General features: G+C 50.2%; 1 protein-coding gene across 8 annotated transcripts in view; it reads left to right on the top strand.

The window, feature by feature from the left end:
• LOC140409223 (fibroblast growth factor receptor 3-like) overlaps positions 1-24,115 on the top strand; it is a 277,279-nt gene that overhangs the window by 197,571 nt on the left and 55,593 nt on the right. For all 8 annotated transcript variants that reach the window (XM_072497512.1, XM_072497513.1, XM_072497511.1 and 5 more), the window contains exon 9: positions 9,323-9,376. In XM_072497512.1, the coding sequence (XP_072353613.1) occupies positions 9,323-9,376 (54 nt within the window). The remainder of the gene's footprint in view (positions 1-9,322; positions 9,377-24,115) is intronic.

The following is a 24,115-nucleotide window of genomic DNA, read 5'->3' as shown; positions in this document are numbered from 1 at the left end:
AACCGTCCCCAAAAACGGTCCCAATGTCCCGGAAATCTAAAGCCCTCCCTCTTGCACCATCTCTCCAGCCACGTATTAATCTGGACTAACCTCCTATTTCTATATTCACTAGCTCATGGCACCAGAAGTAATCCAGAGATTACTACCTTTTGGGTCCTATGCAGCATGTATCGTGGTGCTGGGCCTTCCAACCAGCAATGTCGCAGGTTTGGCACCTGGGAACAGATTTTTGTGCGGCGCATTAAGTCCGCATGGAAACACACGAGCAAAAAAAAGCTGCTCATGACTTCCTGTCTCTGTTCCCGACCATGCTGATTTTCACAAGGGGAGGTGGGGAAGAAAGCTGGAGGGAGGATGGGAAAGCCAAATCACCCGCACCATTAATTGGATAATTAAGCAGCTAGGGTCTGGAAATTTCCATGGGGGCAGACGGACAATTTTTGGGAGCAGTGTAAAGTAAAACAGCTCCAAACATGTCAGGGCCAAATAGTGTGGTAAATGTCTAATTGGATTCAACAAAGTCAAAGTTTTGAAGAAAGTCTCTTGCATAGCAAAGAAATTGTAACAACACTATCATATCCCTCAAGCAAACGTTAGGGTGTGACATCATGGGGGAGCAGGCAGGTGACTGGCTGAAGACTGGGAACGTTCAAGTTATTTGTGCAGGAGAAAGCGCAATGGCCTTGTAACTTTCACCATTGAAGATCTAGAGCAAAACTATCAAACGACTCGATAGAGAATGATACAGTGTGAAGCAGCATGGGAGGAGAGTGGCGAACCCAGTGTGGAGCAGCGCGGGAGGAGAGTGGTGAACCCAGTATGGAGCAGCGCGGGAGGAGAGAGGCGAACCCAGTGTGGTGCAACACGGGAGGAGAGTGGTGAACCCGGTATGCAGCAGCGTGGGAGGAGAGTGGCGAACCCAGTATACAGCAGCGTGGGAGGAGAGTGGTGAACCCAGTATGGAGCAGCGCGGGAGGAGAGTGGTGAACCCAGTGTGGAGCAGCGTGGGAGGAGAGTGGCGAACCCTGTATACAGCAGCGTGGGAGGAGAGTGGTGAACCCAGTATGGAGCAGCGCGGGAGGAGAGTGGCGAACCCAGTATACAGCAGCGTGGGAGGAGAGTGGTGAACCCAGTGTGGAGCAGTGCGGGAGGAGAGAGGCGAACCCAGCGTGGAGCAGCGCGGGAGGAGAGTGGTGAACCCAGTGTGGAGCAGTGCGGGAGGAGAGAGGCGAACCCAGCGTGGAGCAGCGTGGGAGGAGAGTGGTGAACCCAGTGTGGAGCAGTGCGGGAGGAGAGAGGCGAACCCAGCGTGGAGCAGCGTGGGAGGAGAGTGGGAGGAGAGTGGTGAACCCAGTGTGGAGCAGCGCGGGAGGAGAGAGGCGAACCCAGCGTGGAGCAGCGCGGGAGGAGAGTGGTGAACCCAGTGTGGAGCAGTGCGGGAGGAGAGAGGCGAACCCAGCGTGGAGCAGCGTGGGAGGAGAGTGGGAGGAGAGTGGTGAACCCAGTGTGGAGCAGCGTGGGAGGAGAGTGGTGAACCCAGCGTGGAGCAGCGCGGGAGGAGAGTGGCGAACCCTGTATGGAGCAGCGCGGGAGGAGAGTGGTGAACCCAGTATGGAGCAGCGTGGGAGGAGAGTGGTGAACCCAGTATACAGCAGCGTGGGAGGAGAGTGGTGAACCCGGTATGGAGCAGCGCGGGAGGAGAGTGGTGAACCCAGTATGGAGCAGCGCGGGAGGAGAGTGGTGAACCCAGTATGGAGCAGCGTGGGAGGAGAGTGGTGAACCCAGTATGGAGCAGCGTGGGAGGAGAGTGGTGAACCCGGTATGCAGCAGCGCGGGAGGAGAGTGGTGACCCCAGTATGGAGCAGCGTGGGAGGAGAGAGGCGAACCCAGTATACAGCAGCGTGGGAGGAGAGTGGTGAACCCAGTATGGAGCAGCGTGGGAGGAGAGTGGTGAACCCAGTGTGGAGCAGCGTGGGAGGGGAGTGGTGAACCCAGTGTGGAGCAGCGCGGGAGGAGAGTGGTGAACCCAGTGTGGAGCAGCGTGGGAGGGGAGTGGTGAACCCAGTGTGGAGCAGCGCGGGAGGAGAGTGGTGAACCCAGTATGGAGCAGCGCGGTGAACCCAGTATGGAGCAGCGCGGGAGGAGAGAGGCGAACCCAGTATGGAGCAGCGCGGGAGGAGAGTGGCGAACCCAGTATGGAGCAGCGTGGGAGGAGAGAGGCGAACCCAGTATGGAGCAGCGTGGGAGGAGAGTGGCGAACCCAGTATGGAGCAGCGCGGGAGGAGAGAGGCGAACCCAGTATGGAGCAGCGTGGGAGGAGAGAGGCGAACCCAGTATGGAGCAGCGTGGGAGGAGAGAGGCGAACCCAGTATGGAGCAGCGCGGGAGGAGAGTGGTGAACCCAGTCTGGAGCAGCGTGGGAGGAGAGTGGCAAACGCAGTGTGGAGCAGCGTGGGAGGAGAGTAGCAAACGCAGTGTGGAGCAGCGCGGGAGGAGAGTGGTGACCCCAGTGTGGAGCAGCGCGGGAGGAGAGTGGTGAACCCAGTGTGGAGCAGGTGGGAGGAGAGTGGCGAACCCAGTATGGAGCAGCGCGGGAGGAGAGTGGTGAACCCAGTATGGAGCAGCGCGGGAGGAGAGTGGTGAACCCAGTATGGAGCAGCGTGGGAGGAGAGAGGCGAACCCAGCGTGGAGCAGTGCGGGAGGAGAGTGGTGAACCCAGTATGGAGCAGCGTGGGAGGAGAGTGGTGAACCCAGTATGGAGCAGCGCGGGAGGAGAGTGGTGAACCCAGTATGGAGCAGCGCGGGAGGAGAGTGGTGAACCCAGTATGGAGCAGCGCAGGAGGAGAGAGGCGAACCCAGTATGGAGCAGCGCGGGAGGAGAGTGGTGAACCCAGTATGGAGCAGCGTGGGAGGAGAGTGGTGAACCCAGTATGGAGCAGCGCGGGAGGAGAGTGGTGAACCCAGTATACAGCAGCGTGGGAGGAGAGTGGTGAACCCAGTATGGAGCAGCGTGGGAGGAGAGTGGTGAACCCAGTATGGAGCAGCGTGGGAGGAGAGTGGTGAACCCAGTATGGAGCAGCGTGGGAGGAGAGTGGTGAACCGAGTATGGAGCAGCGTGGGAGGAGAGTGGTGAACCCAGTATACAGCAGCGTGGGAGGAGAGTGGTGAACCCAGTATGGAGCAGCGTGGGAGGAGAGTGGTGAACCCAGTATGGAGCAGCGTGGGAGGAGAGTGGTGAACCCAGTATGGAGCAGCGTGGGAGGAGAGTGGTGAACCGAGTATGGAGCAGCGTGGGAGGAGAGTGGTGAACCCAGTATGGAGCAGCGCGGGAGGAGAGTGGTGAACCCAGTATGGAGCAGCGCGGGAGGAGAGTGGCGAACCCTGTATGGAGCAGCGCGGGAGGAGAGTGGTGAACCCTGTATACAGCAGCGTGGGAGGAGAGTGGTGAACCCAGTATGGAGCAGCGCGGGAGGAGAGTGGTGAACCCAGTATGGAGCAGCGTGGGAGGAGAGTGGTGAACCCAGTGTGGAGCAGCGTGGGAGGAGAGTGGTGAACCGAGTATGAGGCAGCGCGGGAGGAGAGTGGTGAACCCAGTATGGAGCAGCGTGGGAGGAGAGTGGTGAACCCAGTGTGGTGCAGCACGGGAGGAGAGTGGTGAACCCGGTATGCAGCAGCGCGGGAGGAGAGTGGTGACCCCAGTATGGAGCAGCGTGGGAGGAGAGAGGCGAACCCAGTATACAGCAGCGTGGGAGGAGAGTGGTGAACCCAGTATGGAGCAGCGCGGGAGGAGAGTGGTGAACCCAGTGTGGAGCAGCGTGGGAGGAGAGTGGGAGGAGAGTGGTGAACCCAGTATACAGCAGCGCGGGAGGAGAGAGGTGAACCCAGTGTGGAGCAGCGCGGGAGGAGAGTGGTGAACCCAGTGTGGAGCAGCGTGGGAGGAGAGTGGTGAACCCAGTGTGGAGCAGCGTGGGAGGGGAGTGGTGAACCCAGTGTGGAGCAGCGCGGGAGGAGAGTGGTGAACCCAGTGTGGAGCAGCGTGGGAGGGGAGTGGTGAACCCAGTGTGGAGCAGCGCGGGAGGAGAGTGGTGAACCCAGTATGGAGCAGCGCGGGAGGAGAGTGGTGAACCCAGTGTGGAGCAGCGTGGGAGGGGAGTGGTGAACCCAGTGTGGAGCAGCGCGGGAGGAGAGTGGTGAACCCAGTATGGAGCAGCGCGGGAGGAGAGTGGTGAACCCAGTATGGAGCAGCGCGGGAGGAGAGTGGTGAACCCAGTATGGAGCAGCGCGGGAGGAGAGTGGTGAACCCAGTGTGGAGCAGCGTGGGAGGGGAGTGGTGAACCCAGTGTGGAGCAGCGCGGGAGGAGAGTGGTGAACCCAGTATGGAGCAGCGTGGGAGGAGAGAGGTGAACCCAGTATGGAGCAGCGCGGGAGGAGAGTGGTGAACCCAGTATGGAGCAGCGTGGGAGGAGAGTGGTGAACCCAGTATGGAGCAGCGTGGGAGGAGAGTGGTGAACCCAGTATGGAGCAGCGCGGGAGGAGAGAGGCGAACTGAGTATGAGGCAGCGCAGGAGGAGAGTGGTTAACCCAGTATGGAGCAGCGTGGGAGGAGAGTGGTGAACCCAGTGTGGAGCAGAGTGGGAGGAGAGAGGCGAACTGAGTATGAGGCAGCGCAGGAGGAGAGTGGTGAACCCAGTATGGAGCAGCGTGGGAGGAGAGTGGTGAACCCAGCGTGGAGCAGCGTGGGAGGAGAGTGGTGAACCCAGTGTGGAGCAGAGTGGGAGGAGAGTGGTGAACCCAGTGTGGAGCAGTGCGGGAGGAGTGTGGCGAACTCAGTGTGGAGCAGCGTGGGAGGAGAGTGGTGAACCCAGTATGGAGCAGCGTGGGAGGAGATAGGCGAACCCAGTGTGGAGCAGTGCGGGAGGAGAGTGGTGAACCCAGTGTGGAACAGCGTGGGAGGAGAGTGGTGAACCTAGTGTGGAGCAGAGTGGTGAACCCAGTGTGGAGCAGTGCGGGAGGAGTGTGGCAAACCCAGTGTGGAACAGCGTGGGAGGAGATCAGTGGATCCAGTAGAAAACAGTTCTTGAGCTGCCGCATGCTGAACGGGATCAAATTTTTCCAAACTGACCCATAGGCCCGTGCCATTCACATGAGCTCATGAAGCCACCATTGCACTTGAATCCCAGGGAGAAAGCCCTGTGTGAAGGATAAAGGAGGACAGTAGGAGTATGTATGCATGCCTGTAAGTCCTAGGCCCATATCATGGGCTCCAGTCATCATGGACACCCTTGCCACTGGACAAGGCATTGCCCCATCCAGTGTGGTAGCTGGTGTGAACTCATGCGCAGGCATCTTCCACCCGTTTAAAATAAAGTTCTGAACCGTCAGGACCCTCATGGACAACTCCATCTGTAACAGATCAGAAAGGCCTACTGCTATCATTGCCCAGGAGTTCAGACGTTTCGGCATTGGCATTTCCTCCCTAATCGAGACCCAGCAGACAGGGGAATGCCAGCTCAAGGAACAAGGTGACGGATACACCTTCATCTGGAAAGGTAAACCAGAAGATCGCTGCCTCCACAGTATGGCCTCATCATTACAAACAAATTAGTTGCCATCTCGGGAGACTCTCTTTGCAGGATAAGCAGACACCTCTTGACCTTTCGGCTCATCCTAGACCGCAACCAGTGTGCTAGTCCTTGGTGTGTATTTCCAACACCGGATGCTACAGACAACTCCAAAGAGGAATTTTACTCCAGCCTCGAACAATCCAAGGCCTGAATTCCAATGTGCGACAAGATGGTCCTCCTTGGCAACTTCAATGACAGAATTTGAAAGGACACAGACCTCTTGGGAAGTGTAATCGGGAAAGGTTGGGTAGGGAAATCCAAAATCAACTGTACACTGCTCTTAACAAAATGCCTAGAACATGGCCTTACTATAACCAACATCTTGTTCCGTCAGAGAGGCAAGTACAAAGCTCCATGGCAACACCCTCGCTCCAAACACTGACACCTGCTCAACTACGTCATTGTCCGAGCAATGAACTGCAAGCATGTGCAGATAAGCTGCACCATGGCAAGACCCAATGGCACCTAAATAGGTAACCACCACATCCGTTCTGATCAATGTCAACGTAGCCCCAAAGCAGCGACTCCAACCAAAACAATGCCCCAGGAAAATCAACACTGAGGCACTCACGACCCTGATAATAGAGGCTATTCAGCCAGGGCCTCATTGCCAACCTGATGACTCCCAGACAGTGCTCACAGCGTCTGATCTGCCCTGAAGGCCTCCTTAACCAGAACCTGCAAAGAGTTACTAGATAATTCGACCAGGAAACACCAAAACTGGTTCGATGATTTTTTGTTTTTTTGAAGAATAAAGGGATTAAGGGTTATGGTGTTCGGGCCGGAAAGTGGAGCTGAGTCCACAAAAGATCAGCCATGATCTCATTGAATGGCGGAGCAGGCTCGAGGGGCCAGGTGGCCTACTCCTGCTCCTAGTTCTTATGGGAACATCCAGAAGTCATAAGCTCGAGGTTTTTTTTAACCTGAAACAGCAATCCAACTCTAGAGGGAGAAAGAAGCTCTACAAATGGCTGGAGCCCAGCAAAAGACTCTGACCTGAAGACAGAAAATGCGTAGAAGATGTAGCAGTTGGCCAACAAACATTACGTGCAACGTTTCTATAGTGCAGTCAAGACCACCTACGGCACAAGCACCCATAGCCCCACCCACTGCTGGTCAACAACCGAGAGGTGCTCATAAAGAACAGAGAGGCAATCAGCACCCACTGCAAGGAGCACTTCGAAGATGACCGTAACAGACTCTGTTTTCAACTGTCCTCAACTCCATCCCGCAGCATTCTACCTGCCACCATCTCAGCACAACCTCAAACTGGCACCAGGCAGAAAAAGCTATTCGACAGCTAAAGAACAACAAGGCTCCAGGAACAGGTGTAATCCCGCCGACGCACTAAAACATGGAGCAGCATTATGGTGGGAATACATGACCTCATTTCCCTGACCCGAAAAGAGGAGAATTTGTCAGGAGATCTCAGATGCGATAAACGTGATCCTCTTCCCAAGAAAGGTGACAAGTCCAATTGCAGTAACGACAGAAGAATTCCCTGCTGTTGACTACAGGGAAGCTCATCACAAGAATCCTCCTTAATCACCTTCTCTCTGTGGCTAAAGTGCCCCTCCCAGAGTTAAAATGCAGATTCTGCCCACTAAGGACAAAACGGGCATGATCTTCACTGTGCGACAACTACAAGAGAAATGCAGGGAACAACACCTACCCTCGAACAAGGCTTTCTTTGACCTCTCAAAGCCCTTTGACACTGTCAAACCATGAGGGATTATGGAACATCTTTCTCCATTTTGGCAGCTCCCCAAATGTTTGTTACCATCCTCCCTCCGCCTGCTCCAAACGACAAAGGTCCTCTACCAACCTTTGCCCGCTAGCTATCAAAATTCGTGATGAGGTCTTGGATAAGGTCGATCACATTCCGTATCTTGGGAGCCCACTATCAACAAGGGCAGACATCGATGATGAAGTTCAACACTGCCTTCAGTGTGCCCCGCAGCCTTCGGTCGCCTGGGGAAGAGAATGTTTGAAGACTAGCACCTCAAGCTCATGGTCTACACAGCAGGAGTGATACCCACCCTCAGTCTATATCTCTGAGCTATATAGATATATGTACAACAGTCACCAGCGCTGCCTCCACAAGATCCTGCAAATACTTTGGCAGGAAAGGTGCACAAACATCCTTGTTCTCGCTCAGGTCAACACCCCACAGTATCAAGCATTGCCTACACCTGATCAGTTCCGCTAGGTGGGCCAAAACGTCAATATGCCTGACGCAAGACTCCTGAAACAAGTGCTTTACTTGGTGCTTCGACATAGCAAGCGAGCCCTGGGAGGCTGAGGACGTGTATCAAGAAAAGTCTTAAAGCCTCCTTGAAAAAGTGCAACATTCCCGCAGATACCTGGGAATCCTTGGCCTAACTCATCCCGAAGTGGAGGAATAGCATCCGAGAAGGAACTGAACACCTTAAGCTTTGTCGGCGAGAGCAAACTGAAGCCAAGCGTCGACGGCTGAAGGAGCACGAGACAACCCGGGCACCCCAGCTACTCGCTCCTCAAACCACCGTCTGCCCCACCTGTGACAGAGAGTGCATTGGACTCCTCAGTCACGCGAGAACTCATATTTGTAGTGTGGAAGCAAGTCACCCTCAACCCTGACGGATTGCCTAAGAAGAAGGATCCTGTCCTGAGTTCTTGCTCTCCCTCTGTCCTGGTCAATTTGAAGATGCAAATACTTTCGTTTAAAAAAAAAAAAAAAAAATTTTTAGAGTACCCAAATTATTTTTTTTCCAATTAAGGGGCAATTTAGCGTGGCCAATCCACCTACCCGGCACATCTTTGGGTCATGGGGGTGAAACCCACGCAGACACTGGGAGAATGTGCAAACTCCTTACGGACAATGACCCAGGGTGGGATTCGAACCCAGGTCCTCAGCGCTGTAGTCCCATTGCTAACCACTGCGCCACGTGCCGCCCCCCTTTCGTTTTTTTTAAAACCCAAGCACAAACAGTAGCCACAGAAATAACGACCAAGTCATGCCAAAAAATGACCTACCTCCCCGTCCCTGTCTCTATTCCTGCTTCCTAGACTTTAATTGGCTGCCACTCCTGACCCCTCACTAATTAATCTCTTGTCCTCATTAAAATGGGAAGCTTTGTCTGCTTCCAGTCAGGGGCGGTAGATCAGTAGAAATGAATTGCCTGTGGAATCACGTCTCGTTAGCCAAAAACCTGCTCCCTGTTGAGTTAACCGACTGAAGACAAGAGGGTGTTTGGGGTACTCCCAATTGTTCCTTATGCTCCCTATATTGGGATGGGAAAAATAAGTTGTTCATCTACTGGAAAGTAGGACAGATTGGGAGTGACTATTAATGCTTCCATAGCGCACAGCGTCAACTGCTTAAACTTGCGCACGAATGACCACTCAGATGAAGTAACAGAGGAAGATGCTGGCGCACAGAAACCTACTCCAATGTGCCTTAAAACCGTCAGGAGATATCAAATGAAAGGGACGTACTTAGTTAATAACAGTTCTAGCACAGAATGTTGCAACTGATTTGTTTCAATAATTGGGCATTAAACTTTTACTTTCTCCCTGGCTGTGTCATTTGGTGGTCTCCCTCCCTGACTAATTCAGTTTAGTTCTAGTTACTTAGTACTAGTAAACACCTTTACAGTGAGTTTTGCATGTTGACTACAATGCAATATTATACTGATGAGAGGTTTACTTTGTTTTCAGATTCTTTGTCTTCTGGTGATGTTGAAGATGATGATGATGGATCTGACGATGCAGGTACCGTACCAATGATGGACAGAGTTCTGTTATCTATCCTCTTCCCAATCTTAGGAATCACACATCTGTTTAAAGAGTATCGGTGATTTGGCCGGCACTTCCCGCTCGATAATTGTGGAAACTGGTTATTCACCTTGTTGCAGTTTGTGGAATATAGATGACATATCACGTTTGGTGATATGTCCAAACGTATTACTTAAAGACCAGTCGGAAGTTCTTTGAGACATGTTCTTAGTCTAATGGGGCACTGGGGTGATTTTCCAATTTCCTGTGAACTATCAGATAGTCAGACAACTTTGCTTATCCGCATTCCCAATAAGTGCACCCACCTGTAGCAAGGTGTTGTCAAATTAGCCTTGTAGGAATATAAGCGCTTTGCTTTTCCTTGTATTTATTCAAAATCTTACTAACTCACAAACATTGGAGTGGTTTTATCATAGAGCATCTCTACAATCAATCTCTACAATCTTGACTTATTAATGAGAATGCGAACTATTAAATTCCTCCTGTATCATTCTTTAGAATATTTGCCGTGGACGTGTTTAAAAATAGGAGCTGATGACTTCCGGTGGCGGCCATGGAGGGGCAGGTCGCACATTTGATAGCTCCCGCCTGAATGAACTTTTGGACCTTTACCTCCCCCCGGTTTTGTTCGGATTTTATGGGATAAATCAGTGAAAAGTGAGACAGTAAGGGGAAATCCCCCTTCGGTGTGTGGAGAATTGGACCAGAAGTGGCCGTGTAAGACGACAAAGTCCTATAAGGGAGAAGCAAGCAGAGCTAGTAACACAGGACAGCATGGCAGAGGGCAAGGGCCGCGGGAATATGGTGCAGTGGTCGACGGAGCAGCTGGTGAAATATTTTGAAGATTGCTTCGCCAAGCTGAAGAAGGACACGCTGGACCCGATTAAGGCTTCGATTGATCAAGTGGTTCAGAATCAAGAAACCCACGGGAGAGCGATCTCGGAGGTCGAACAAAAGTTGTCCGAGCATGAGGAGTGTATAACCGTGCTGGAAAGCAAGGTGGAGATGATGAACTACCGCCAGAAAAGAATGCAGGAAAAGCTGGAGGACCTGGAGAATAGGTCCAAGAGGCAGAATCTCAGAATTGTTGGCCTCCCTAAAGGCAGTGAGGGATCGGATGCGAGGGCCTATGTGACGGACATGTTGGAGAAGTTGATGGGGGCTGGGGTGTTCCCTCGGCCCCTGGAAGTGGACAGAGCGCACAGAGCCCTCGCGAGGAAGCCCAGAGCGAACGAACCGCCCGAGGGCCATGGTGGTACGTTTTCACCGTTTTATGGACAAGTAACGCGTTTTGCAGTGGGCCAAGAAAGAACGGAGCAGCAAGTGGGAGAACTGTGAGTTGCGTATTTATCAGGACCTGGGAGCGGATTTGGCCAAGAGGTGAGCTGGGTTCAATCGGGCAAAAACGACCCTCTTTAAGAAGGGGCGAAGTTCGGGATGCTGTACCCAGCCCCTCTGTGGGTCACACATGAGGAAAGGGACTTCTACTTCAAAACACCAGACGAAGTAGGGACTTTTAAAGAAAAGAAGCTGGAGGCGAATTAAAAGACAAGTTCTGTGGCGGCGATTTGTGGTGTTGGATTGTCAAAATTTACGTAGTTCTGTGTGAAATAACGGGCTGTGTGGATGGTTGAAGGTTGTTTTGTCTTGCAGAGACCTTGTTTGAGGGGGGGATGGGCTTTGAATTTAGTTCTGCTTTTTGGGTGACTATCTTTCTAAAGTGTTTGTTTCTTCACTGTTTTTTCCCCCCGTTGTTTGTTTACTGGGGAATGTGATGCTGTTAAAATGTTTATTCATGAGGGGGGGGCGGGGTGAGGAGTGAACAATAGGGAGACAGATTGCTTGGTGCCAGGGGGGGGAGCTATCGAGTCAGCATGGGTCAGCTGACTCTCAGAAGCGCAGTGGGGGGTGGACAAGTGCTAAGCTGGAGTTTAACTTGGGGGATTGGGTTTTTAGTGTTGTTGCTAGGGCGGGAGAGAGGGGGGGTAAGCTGCTTTGCTGACAGGGGAGGAACTGTTATTAGGGGACAAATGGGAGGTCAGGAACGGCGACAGCCCGAGGGGGGACTCGAGGAAGCGGGGGGCGCGAGCTCGAGGCTGGCCTAAAAAGGGTGATGGATAGTCGGTTGGGGGGGTGGGGGTGGGGAGGGGGGTTGTGGAGTGGAGGGGTGGAAGCCCCCGTCCAGGCTGATCACATGGAACATAAGAGGACTGAATGGGCCGGTCAAGAGGGCTCGCGTGTTCGCGCATTTGAGGGAACTGAAGGCGGACGTGGCAATGCTACAAGAGACACATCTAAAGGTTACAGACCAGACGAGATTGAGGAAGGGGTGGGTCAGCCAAGTGTTCCACTCTGGACTGGACTCAAAGAGCAGGGGGTAGCGATCTTGATCAGCAAGCGAGTGGCATTCGAAGCTGGGAGGGGTAGGTACATAATGGTGAGTGGGAAGCTGGAGGGGGTGCGAGTGGTACTTGTGAACATATATGCTCCAAATTGGGACGATGTGGAATTTATGAGGTGGGTGTTAGGTAAGATCCCAGACTTTGACTCACATAACCTGATCATGGGAGGGGACTTCAACACAGTCATTGATCCGGAATTGGACTGGTCAATATCCAGGACAGGGAGGAGGCCGGCTGTGGCAAAGGAATTGAAGGGTTTTATGGAACAAATGGGAGGTGTCGACCCATGGAGGTTTGCACGGCCGAGGACGAAGGAGTTTTCCTTTTTTTCTCATGTCCACAAGGTATACTCTCGCATCGACTTTTTTGTTCTGAGCAGGGCGCTAATACCAAAGGTGGTGGATACTGAGTATTCGGCTATTGCAGTGTCGGATCATGCCGCGCAGTGGGTGGATCTATGGCTTAGCGTGGAGAAAGGGCAACGCCCGCTGTGGAGACTGGATGTGGGGTTGCTAGCGGACGAGGCGGTTTGTGGGCGGATTAACAAGTGCTTCCAGAACTACCTGGAAACAAACGATACGGGGGAGATCTTTGCAGCGACGGTCTGGGAAGCTTTGAAGGCAGTAGTCAGAGGGGAATTAATCTCGATACGGGCCCACAGAGAAAAGGTGGAACGGGCTGAGAGGGATAGGTTAGTGGAGGAGATACTCCAGGTGGACAGGTGATACTCTGAGGCCCCGGGCGCGGGGCTCCTGAGGGAGCGGCGGAGGTTACAGGTGGAGTTTGGACTGTTGACCACAGGGAAAGTGGTGGAACAGTTGAGGAAGGCAAGGGGGGGCGATCTATGAGTACGGGGAAAAGGCAAGCAGAATGTTGGCACTCCAGCTCAGGAAAAGAGAGGTGGCCAGGGAGATAGGTAAAGTAAAGAGAAGAGACAGTAATCCGGTCCTGGACCCAGCGGGGGTCAACGAGGTGTTTATGGATTTTTATAGTAAATTGTATGTCGGAACCCCCAGCTGGAGTGGAGGGGTTGAGGCAATTTCTGGATCAGTTGAGATTCCCGAGGGTAGAGGAGGACCTGGTGGAGGGGCTGGGGGCCCCAATTGAGATTGAGGAAATAATCAAGGGACTGGAGGGCATGCAGTCGGGCAAGGCCCCGGGGCCTAACGGCTACCCGGTGGAATTCTATGAGAAGTTTTCGGAGATATTGAGCCCACTGCTGTTGAGGACATTTAACGAAGCAAGAGAGAAGGGAGTCCTTCCCCCAACAATGTCGCAGGCCTCGATTTCATTGATCCTAAAACAGGAGAAGGATCCGGAGCTATGTGGGTCATACAGGTCAATCTCTCTACTGAATGTGGACGCCAAACTGCTGGCTAAGATACTGGCCACAAGGATAGAGGACTGTGTCCCGGGGGTGATAGGGGAAGACCAGACGGGATTTGTTAAGAGCAGGCAACTTAAGGCCAATGTTCAAAGGCTTCTAAATGTTATTATGATGCCCTCGGAAGGAGGGGAGGCGGAGGTGGTGGTAGCGATGGATGCGGAGAACGCTTTTGATCGGGTGGAGTGGAATTACTTGTGGAAGGTTTGGGTTTGGTGAGGGCTTTATCGACTGGGTGCGGTTGCTCTATCAGGCACCAGTAGCGAGTGTGCGTATGAACCGGCTGAGGTTGGGGTATTTTAAACTACACCAAGGGATGAGGAAAGGGTGCCCCCTCTCCCCGTTCCGTTACTGTTTGCTCTGGCCATACAACCTTTGGCCATGCGTTAAGAGCCTCTGGGAACTGGAAAGGGCTGGTTCGGGGCGGGGGGGGTGGTTGGAGCACCGGGTCTCGCTCTACGCAGATGACCCGTTGGAGGGGATGGGGGAAGCAATGCTAATCTTGGGGGAATTTGGCAGTTTTTCAGGGTATAAATTGATCATGGGGAAGAGCGAGATGTTTGTGATCCAGGCAAGAGGGCAGGAAAAGAGACTGGGAGAGCTGCCGCTTAGAATGGTAGGGACGAGCTTTTGATATCTGGGGATCCAGGATGCCCGGAAATGGGAGGTACTACACAAGTTAAACCTATCCCGGTTGGTAGATCAAATGGAAGGGGACTTCAAGAGATGGGACATGCTCCCGCTATCACTGGCGGGGAGGGTACAGACCGTGAAGATGACGGTCCTCCCCAGATTTCTATTTGTCTTTCCCCATCTTCATCCCTAAGGCCTTTTTCAAGCGGGTGAATAAGATTATTTCAGGCTTTGTGTGGGTGAGTAAAACCCCGCGAGTGAAGAAAGTGTTGCTGGAGCGCAGTCGGGGGAGGGTGGGTTGGCGCTGCCGAACTTCTGCAATTACTACTGGGCGGCTAATGTAGCCATGATTAGGAAGTGGGTGGTGGGGAAGGGGTCGGCATGGGAGCGGATGGAAGCGGCGTCATGTAAAGACACCAGTCTGCACCTCTGCCATTCCCGCCGGCCCGATACTCCACAAGTCCGGTGGTAGTGGCGGCTCTGCGGATCTGGGGGCAATGGAGGAGATATAAGAGAGTGGAGGGAGCATCGATTTGGACCCCGATTTATAACAACCACGGGTTTGTACCGGGTAGGCTAGATGGCAGGTTCCGGAGGTGGCAGGGGCAGGAAGCAGAAGGATGGGGATCTATTTATAGATGGGAGCTTTCCCAGCTTAAAAGCTTTGGAGGACAAATTTAAATTGCCACCAGGGAATGGTTTTAGGTATTTGCAGGTGCGAGACTTCCTGAGGAAACAGGTGCCGGCCTTTCCGCTGCTGCCGCCACAGGGGTTACAGGATCGAGTAGTTTCCAGTATGCGGGAGGGTAAGGTATCGGATATTTACCAGGCGCTTTCGGAGGCGGAGGAAACTCCGGTGGAGGGGCTTAAGGGCAACTGGGAGGATGAGCTAGGTGGAGAGATAGAGGCGGGTCTATGGGCGGATGCCCTAAGCAGGGTTAATACCTCTTCATCGTGCGCCAGACTTAGCCTGATACAATTTAAGGTAGTCCACCGGGCACACATGACAGTGGCTAGGATGAGCACGTTTTTCGGGGTAGAGGATAGGTGTGCGAGGTGCGCGGCGAGCCCAGCAAATCATGTTTTGGGCATGCCCAAAGCTGAGAGGGTTTTGGCAGGGTTTTGCTAAGGCAATGTCCACGGTGCTAAAAACACGTGTGGCGCCCAGTCCGGGGGTAGCGATCTTTGGAGTGTCGGAAGATCCGGGAGTTCAGGGGGCGGAAGAGGCTGACGTTCTGGCCTTTGCCTCCCTGGTAGCCCGGAGACGGATCTTTTTAATGTGGAGGGACGCGAAGCCCCCGAGTGTAGAGACCTGGGTTAGTGACATGGCTGGGTTTCTCAGTCTCGAGAAAATAAAGTGCGCCTCAAGAGTCTCCCGGAGGTGGCAGCCGTTCGTCGACTTTCTCGGGGGAAATTAAAATGTCAGCAGATGCAGTATTCCAAGGAGGGGGGGGGGGGTGCGGATTGATGTTGTTTGGTTGAGGTGTATGAAGATTGGGAGGGGGGGGGGGGAAATGTTCATTTTGCCATGTGGATGTTATAAAAATTTTCAAACACCTCAATAAAAGTATTTTATTTAAAATAGGAGCTGATTCTAGCTGCCTTGAGTTTGGGAGGGCGGAAGGAAGATGTAACCAGTCAGGTTTCCATCCTTTTTTATTTAATTTTTCCAATTAAGTGGCAAATCAGCATTGCCAATCCACCTACCCTGCACATATTTGGGTTGTGTGGATGAGACACACGCAGTCACAGGGAGTATGTGCAGACCCCACACAGACAGTGACCAGTGGCCGGGATCGAACCCGGGTCCTCAGCACTGTGAGGCAGCAGTGCTAATCAGTGCGCCAACGTGCTGCCCCAAGGTTCCCATCCTTGATTACTACCATGATACAAACTAGAGAGAGCACAAAAACCCACGATCATGTAAATGTGTGGGCTGGTTTTACAGGAAGATGTGTTCCCCTTTCACCTGTTGGGAAAGTGGATTGTGAGCCCACCAGCTCCGAAACCAGCTGCCCTACAGTGATATTGCACTGAGAGCAGCCTAAATTGATTTAGATTGGCACTTCAGCCCCCATCTCGGAGGAGGTCCTGCCCTAGCAAGCTGCTGGTCAATCTGATTGGCCACTGGTTCTTGTGGTGTCCGGACTGAGTGCTAGGACTACAGCCAGTCCCAAAGGAAGAAGTGATATGATGAAGTAAGCCCGGATTTTGGACAGGCTTGGTTGGGAGACCCCAGTGTGCGGGGGGGGGGGAGCTCTGCATTAGAAAAGCCAAGGGAGGAAGGTTAAAGGCAGGGTAAGTGTGATCTTGTTGGTCGGGATGCCCCCCCCCCCCTTTAAATTCACCAACAGAGGGAGACTGTAAAATTCAGCCCATGAAAAAGTGGGAGAGTTTTTAGAACTAAGGATCAGGCTCAACTGTGAGAACTTCCAGGGTTGCACGGAATAATTGTCCAGCTCACACATGAAGCAGAGCCTCCAACATCCGTTTGAGTGAGTGTCTTGGTTTAACATCTCATCAGCCGTTTGCTAAGTCACCTGCAAGCTAGCAAATCTGAGCAGGGCTCTGTCTTTTACACTTCAGTAGTGGAAAATGAGTTTTGTGTAGCTGTTAATCATATTGCACCATTTTGAATATCAACCCCTTTCTAGATGGTACTTGATGCATACATTGTAAAGTTTTTTAAAATTTAGTGCACCCAATTCTTTTTTTCCCCAATTAAGGGGCAATTTAGTGTGGCCAATCCACCTTTCCTGCACATCTTTGGATTGTGGGGAGAGACCCACGCAGACACGGGGAGAATGTGCAAATTTCACAAGGACAGTGACCCGGTGGCGGGATCATACCAGCGCCCTCGGTGCCGTGAAGCTACAGTGCTAACCACTACGCCACCGTGCCACCTACATTGTAAAGTTAATGTAGACTAGGCATTCAATTTTTTGAAGTGGCTTGGATGAAGTTTATACAGCAAGAGTAAAGAGCTGGCAGAAACATGTGTATTTTGGTGCATAGTTCTGCTTTTTTAGTACAAAGGATGGCCAAGCCTAAAAAGATTGCAAAAAAGGTAATTCAATGCCTGTGACTAAGAACAGAGTTGGTAGAAATGTGCTGTTTTTGCATTGTGTTTAATCCCAGACATAAATGTGCCTCGTGACCATCACTGGCTCTGTCACAGGACATCGGCATTTTAAAGAAGGGATTAGTATAAATTAGAGCCAATTTGTTGCGTTAGAAAGCAAGGCGACCACTAATCCAGTCCAAACAAATCCACTGCTTACAACAAAACATCCATTCCTACGCCTGTTAGACTTGATTTGAATGCACATCAAAATTTCTCATTGTATATGTTGGAAAAAAGATTCCAATTGTGGGGTTAATTCTAGATGAAACAAAATGGTTTTAAGCTGTATAATTGATGAGAAATAAAGTATATAAAAAGGAGCAGGAGATCTATTGGAAATCTTCATTCAGATAAGTGTTCTTTTTGCTGCTGCTGTTTACAATTTTACAGGAAGATTTCTTTGCAAATCAAAAATGAACATGTGTTGTTTATGGAAGCTTGCTGTGCACAATTTGCCTGCCAAGTTTCTCCGCGCTATTTTAGTGGCTGCACTTTAAAAGTAGTTATTGGTTGTGCAACACTTTGGGAGACCATGAAAAGTGCTACAAAATGCAAGTTGTGTCCCACAACCAGCAGGGAGAGGTAGGTCAGGTATAGGAAGAGCAGCATAGATGCAGGCAAAGGGTACGGTTCTGAGAAGGCTGTTGAAATCAGAGAGGGAGGTGGTAAAAAGTTGTGGATATAGAGTTCCAGAGGACATGGGCCGAAAGAGTTGATATTCAATCAATGAACAAGGAGTGAGTGAAGGATGTTTATTTGAACATATAACTAGAGGCAATCGTTGCAATGTGGTTGATGGACCTGGATTGTGCAATTAGTTTTCTGGCCAATAAGCTAATCAGTCTTGGTAACGACTGTATTGATCGGGGTATAGAACATGTTTGGATGAAGGTAGGGGCAGTCAAGAATTCTGAATGAGTTCTAGTTTGTGGAGATGGAAGGCTGACAAGATAGGAAGCATGGAAAAAAAAACAAGGCTTCAGGTGATGAAGGTGTGCATTAGTGGCTGAGCAATATTACAGCGGTGGGTGATGCCTTAGGGATAGAAGTATGTGTTTTTTGCCATAAGTCTGGATGTGGCGTAGGGAGCGGTTAGGTAACTGATGGTGCATTTACATTGTGTCCACTCACATATTATCATTTCATAGGCACTACCTCCAGTTACAACACAATACACATCTTGATAAACAACTGGGGTAACATTGATTCTTTTTAAAAATAAATTTAGAGTACCCAATTCATTTTTTTCAATTAAGGGGCAATTTAGCGTGGCCAATCAACGTACCCTGCACATCTTTGCGAAACCCACGCAAACACGGGGAGAATGTGCAAACTCCACACGGATAGTGACCCAGAGCCGGGATCGAACCTGGGACCTCGGCGCCATGCTAACCACTGAGCCAGCGTGCTGCCAGGTAACATTGATAATGGACTTCCCAAGCACTTGCTTCGGTGTCCATGCAGGAATGGCCCCACTTTCTGACACAGGCCACCGTCATCCACCAGGTATCTGCTCAAGAGCTTCACCTGATAGTTTAGAGGAATGAGCTTGAGTTTCCTTGTTCTGTGCTTGTATTCACTCATCAATTAGAGAATGTGCTCTCTAAGTCAGTGATAATGGAATGCTGGTAAAAGCTTAATATTTTCCTTTAACTGAAGGATAATTGTGTTTTTCTGGCAATCCTACATATGTCAAATAAAAACAATGCTTCTCTTTTGGTAAATTTCTCTGTTTACACAAGCTCCCCTTGGACCCTTAGCAATGTGCCTTTATAAACTGAGAAGCAATTTGATCTCTAATTAAATCTGACTATGCACTCTGTTAGGATACCAGACCAGACACCAACAATTGTTAGGATACCGGACATGAATGCCAAACAATTTTTAGGGCAGCCCGGGGCGCAGTGGGTTAGCCCTGCAGCCTCACGGCGCCGAGGTCCCAGGTTCGATCCCGGCTCTGGGCCACTGTCCGTGTGGAGTTGCACATTCTCCCCGTGTTTGCGTGGGTTTCGCCCCACAACCCAAAGATGTGTAGGGTAGGTGGATTGGCCACGCTAAATTGCCCCTTAATTGAAAAAAATGAATTGGGTACTCTAAATTTTTTTTAAATGAATGTCAAAACAATTTTTAAATTTGTAAAACTGAGGAAAGGATACTTCATGCCAGGAGTGATGATTCTGACCAATAGGCACATTTTATGTTAAAACAGACTTAATTTCAACATCAAATTAACCACAGAAAACATCAAAGAAAATAGCTATAAAATGATCAGTTAAACAGTTCTTAAACACAAGGAAAATCTTCAACTTATATATACCTGCTACTAACTCCAATTAAGCAACCCAATACAGTTCAAATGCCACATATAAATATAGTTCGCAAACAGATTATTTGCTTAGCTGTGTAGAGACCTTTGTAGAAAGAGACTTTCAAGAGCAGATTCAGTACACTTCTCAACCTAGCGGCATTTGGCAAAGCTGCTGTTCAACTTCAAACCCTTACTTGTCAGACTGAAATCAACTACAGAGAAACCTGGCTTCTCCCACTAATAACATCATCTGTATCACTAAGGTGTCACATGACCTGCTTAGCTGGGACTAAATACATCCCCTCATAAATTACCTACTCTCCAGGAAATCTCCAGGTATTGTTACAATGTTGCATTAGCCCACTCTATTTAAACAAGTAAATCGTTGGAATTAATCATGACCTCACCCTTTACGACTTCTTAATTACAGCTTCAGCCGACACACAGTCTAGATACCTTAACCTAGGTTCTTTAATAATATTACTACAATAAATAAACACCGTAGCCCAGGCTTTTAAAACCATTACTGTAGCAGATACAAATACAATATATACCAATGTTTTACATTCGTCACAACTCACAGGTATCAGCTGAGCAAATTACATAATTTTTAAAAACCTTTCCAATTAAGGGGCAATTTTAGCGTGGCCAATCCACCTACCGTGCACATTTTTGGGTTGTGGGGGTGAGACCCATGCAGACTCTGGGAGAATGAGCAAAATCCACACGGTCAGTGACCCGGGGCCGCGATCAAAACCGGGTCACGATTTCCATGGCTCACGATGTGTCGTGACCGTGTGCCTTCCAGGACGTTTTCTTTCATTTTGTGTCTCATGGAATGTTTGGAGAATGATTTAACTGGAAATGGCATTCTGGAAATCTTTCACTATGCTATCTCCCACTGATAGACTTAATAGAGAGAGTCTACTGTGCTATTACCAAAGAAAGCCTCCCTCCCACCACTCTTCATACTGGAGTCTGGTGCAGTCTTGTTTTAATCTCTCAAGTTATTTGACTAGTGTCTTTGTGGCAAATTTTGTCTTACCTTTATTTCAAATATAATATTTTTTCACCCTATTTAAGGTGATTCACCACTGACTCCCTGTTTGGCTGTTCACATCGATGTAAAATATCCCATGATCCTACTTCACAAAGAACAGGGGAATGTCTGGGGTTCCCATCTCTTGGCCATTGTTTATATCAAGGGCCAACATAATGAAAGAACTGTTCAATTGGTTCGTTTTCTTGTGCTATTTGTGGGATCTTGCTGTTTCCTACATTACAACTGACCAGACCTCAAGAATGTACTTCAAAGTAAAGCAGGGCCCTAGTCCAACTGTTGCTCACCCTAACCCCTGCCTCCAGCTCAACACATAGCCTCCGTTCTCACACTCTCACACACAGCCACCCCCACCCCCACCCCTAGTGGCCATTGTCCATTTTATTGTTTGACCCAGAACATTGTGGTAGTTACATTGCCAGGGTTCAGTGGTCTGGTACAAGGAATTTATAGAGTTGGAAAGCCAGAATGCACTGTAAATAGTTTCTGATGACAACTTGGCTGTGGACCCAGCATGTGAAAAGTACTGTACAGGAATGTGTGGAATCTGCTGTAATAATTCACAGGAGAACCGTATCAGAAAGGTTTTCGACTCCGTTGAGAATGAGCAGGCTTCATGTATTATTTTATAAACACATTCTTGGATTCTTGTATTGCAATCTCTTGGTTTTTTTCTGGGGCATCACAGTGGTTAGCAACAGGAACCCAGGTTCAATTCCGGCTGTGTGACTGTCTATGTGGAGTTTTTGCATTCTCCCCATGTCTGCGTGGGTTTCCTCCGAGTGCTCCGGTTTCCTCCCATTGTCCAAAGATGTGTAGGTTAGGTGGATTGGCCATGCTAAATTTCCCCTTCGTGTCCAAAGATTGGGTGGGTTTATGGGGGTAGGGTATGGGTGTTGGCAGGGTTCTCTTTTAGCGGGACAGGACAAGCTCGAGGGGCCGAATGGACGCCTTCTGCACTGTCGGGTTTCTATGATTCTATGGTTGTTTTACTTGAATGTCACCTCATCTGTTAGCAATCACTTGTGGTAGCCTGGGAACACTAGCTAGTCAACACTGTTACCAGAAAGGTGCAAGTCCTGGGGATGGGATCCTGAATAGTGGCTCTTATTTATAGGTAGCTACTACACTGAGTTGTCTAGCATCCATTGTTCTGGGTTTCAGCAGCCAGTGAGCTCAGGCAGTAGTGGAAATAGAACATAGAACATACAGTGCAGAAGGAGGCCATTCGGCCCATCAAGTCTGTACCGACCCACTTAAGTCCTCAGTTCCACCCTATCCCCATAACCTAATAACCCCTCCTAACCTTTTTGGTCACTAAGGGCAATTTATCATGGCCAATCCACCTAACCTGCACGTCCTTGGACTGTGGGAGGAAACCGGAGCACCCGGAGGAAACCCACGCAGACACAGAACGTGCAGACTCCGCACAGATAGTGACCCAGCAGGGAATCAAACCTGGGACCCTGGCGCTGTGAAGCCGCAGTGCTATCCACTTGTGCTCCCGTGTTGCCCTGTGTTTCAGAGATGGAAGTAAGAGGAGGTCTTTGTAATGGCGCAGATACTGGGTTTGAAGCTGAGCTCCGGGTCAGATGGGAAGAGAAGGCTGTGACTAGTGGGGTACCACAATGATCAGTTGTGAGAAGGATGCAAAGAAGCTTCAAGGAGATATAGGCAAGCTGAATGAATGGGCATGAAGATGCCAAATGGAATATAATGTGGAAATATGTGAGGGTATCCACTTTGCTAGGGAAAACAGGAATGATAAATATTTCTTAAATGGTGAGCGATTGGAAATTGGTGATGTTCAAAGGGTCCTGAATGACACTGCAAAGCGACCATGCAGGTTCAGCAAGCAATTAAGAAGGCAAATCGTACGTTAGTCTTTATTGCAAGAGGATTTGAGTTCAGAAGCCTTGCTGCAGTTATGCAGAACCTGGTTTGACCACACCTGGAGTATTGTGTGCAATTTTGGCCTCCTTACCTGCTTGCCATATCGGGAGTGCAATAAAGGTTCAACAGACCTAGGATGGCAGGACTGACCTATGAGGAGAGATTGAGGCAACTGGGCCTGTACTCACTAGAGTTTGGAAGAGTGAGACGTGATCAAATTGAAGTGTACAAAATTCTGACGGGGCTCGACAAGCCAGTGCAGGAAAGATTTAGTTCAATTAGCCTGCCATCTAGTTTGTGATGCAGAGTGAGGCCAACAGCACAGGTTCAATTCCAGTACTGCATGAGGTTATTCATGAAGGCCCAACTTCTCAAACTTGCCCTTGCCTGAGGTGTGGTGATCCAGAGGTCAAATCACCACCAGTCTGCTCTCCCCGTCAAAGGGAAAATCAGCCTATGGTATCTGGGACTATGGTGACTTTGCTGACTGCAGGTTGTGGGGTCTAGAACCAGGGGACTCGGTCTCAGAATGGTAGCAGAGAGTTATCACTATTGCTTCACAGTACCAGGGTCCCACGTTCGATTCCCGGCTTGGGTCACTGTCTGTGTGGAGTCTGCGTGGGTTTCCAACAGGTGCTCCGGTTTCCACCCGCAAGTCCCGAAAGACGTGCTGTTGGGTAATTTGGACATTCTGAACTCTCCCTCAGTGTACCCGAACAGGCACCGGAATGTGGCGACTAGGGGCTTTTCACTAACTTCATTGCAGTGTTAATGTAAGCTTACTTGTGACAATTTTTACACTGCATAGAATTCTAACAGGATTAGACTGGGTAGATTCAGGAAGAATGTTCCCAATGGTGGGGGAGTCCAGACCTAGAGGTCATAACTTGAGGGGTTTTCAGACTGAGGTGAGGAAAAATCTCTTAACCCTGAGAGTGGTGAACCCATGAAATTCACTACCACAGAACGTAGTTGAGGCCAAAACAGTGTGTGATTTCAAGAAGGAATTACATATAGCTCTTGGGGCTAAATGGATCAAGGGATATGGGGGGAAGACGGGATGAGGGTATTGAATTTGATGATCAGCCATGATTTTAATTAATGGTAGAGTTGGCTCAAAGGGCGGATTGGCCTACTCCTGTTTCTATTTTCTATGTATGTTTCTATGTAAACCTCCAATTCAGGGCAGATGTAGTCTTTTCCCACAGCCCATAACCTTGTTCCCGGCGGTCAAATAAATAGTTTTTTCAGTGAATTAAATCACTTAGTGGTGGCAGTCAATGCCTTCTCTTGTCAGTCTTGAGGTCAGGAAGACAATGTTCTTGGCCATATCTGTCTGTGGAGAAACATCTCCCTCACTGCAAATCTGTCAGCCAATATCTACCAAGTGCCAGAGGAAAATAAATGGCCTGCATTATTGGTTCGACTGTCTTGTGAAGGTTAATGGTGAGAACTGCTGTGACCCAGCATTGGCCTGTAGCAGCGAGCTTTGATTAAGCTCGCACTGCTGGGAAGTAAATTAGTTTAACATTGCTGCTCCATTGCTGATTGAGAAATGATGGACTTCAGTGTTACATGACAGGAAAACAATGTGTGAAGTGTTGCTCGGGGAGTCGGGAATCTTCATCCCCCCCCCCCCACCCCACATCCCGCTCACTCCCCCCACCCAACAACCTTACACATACCAGTAGCTAATAGAAGCACAGGAACAAACAACTATGATATTCAGGACAAGTGTAAGCCAGAATGATACGCCGTCAGTGTGTGGTTAGATATCAGCAGAGCAGAACCTAAGGCAAACAACATGGTGTGTGAGTTGGAGGCAGAGAGGATGAATTGTTTTTTTTTTCGAAGCTCATGGTTTATTAAAAAGTACAAATTTTGGAAAGTTTTGGTATAGGTTGACTAGGT

The sequence above is a fragment of the Scyliorhinus torazame genome, chromosome 3, assembly GCF_047496885.1.
Source record: "Scyliorhinus torazame isolate Kashiwa2021f chromosome 3, sScyTor2.1, whole genome shotgun sequence".
In the NCBI taxonomy this organism is placed as follows: Eukaryota; Metazoa; Chordata; class Chondrichthyes; order Carcharhiniformes; family Scyliorhinidae; genus Scyliorhinus; species Scyliorhinus torazame.
This window is presented reverse-complemented; position numbering and strand designations above follow the sequence as displayed.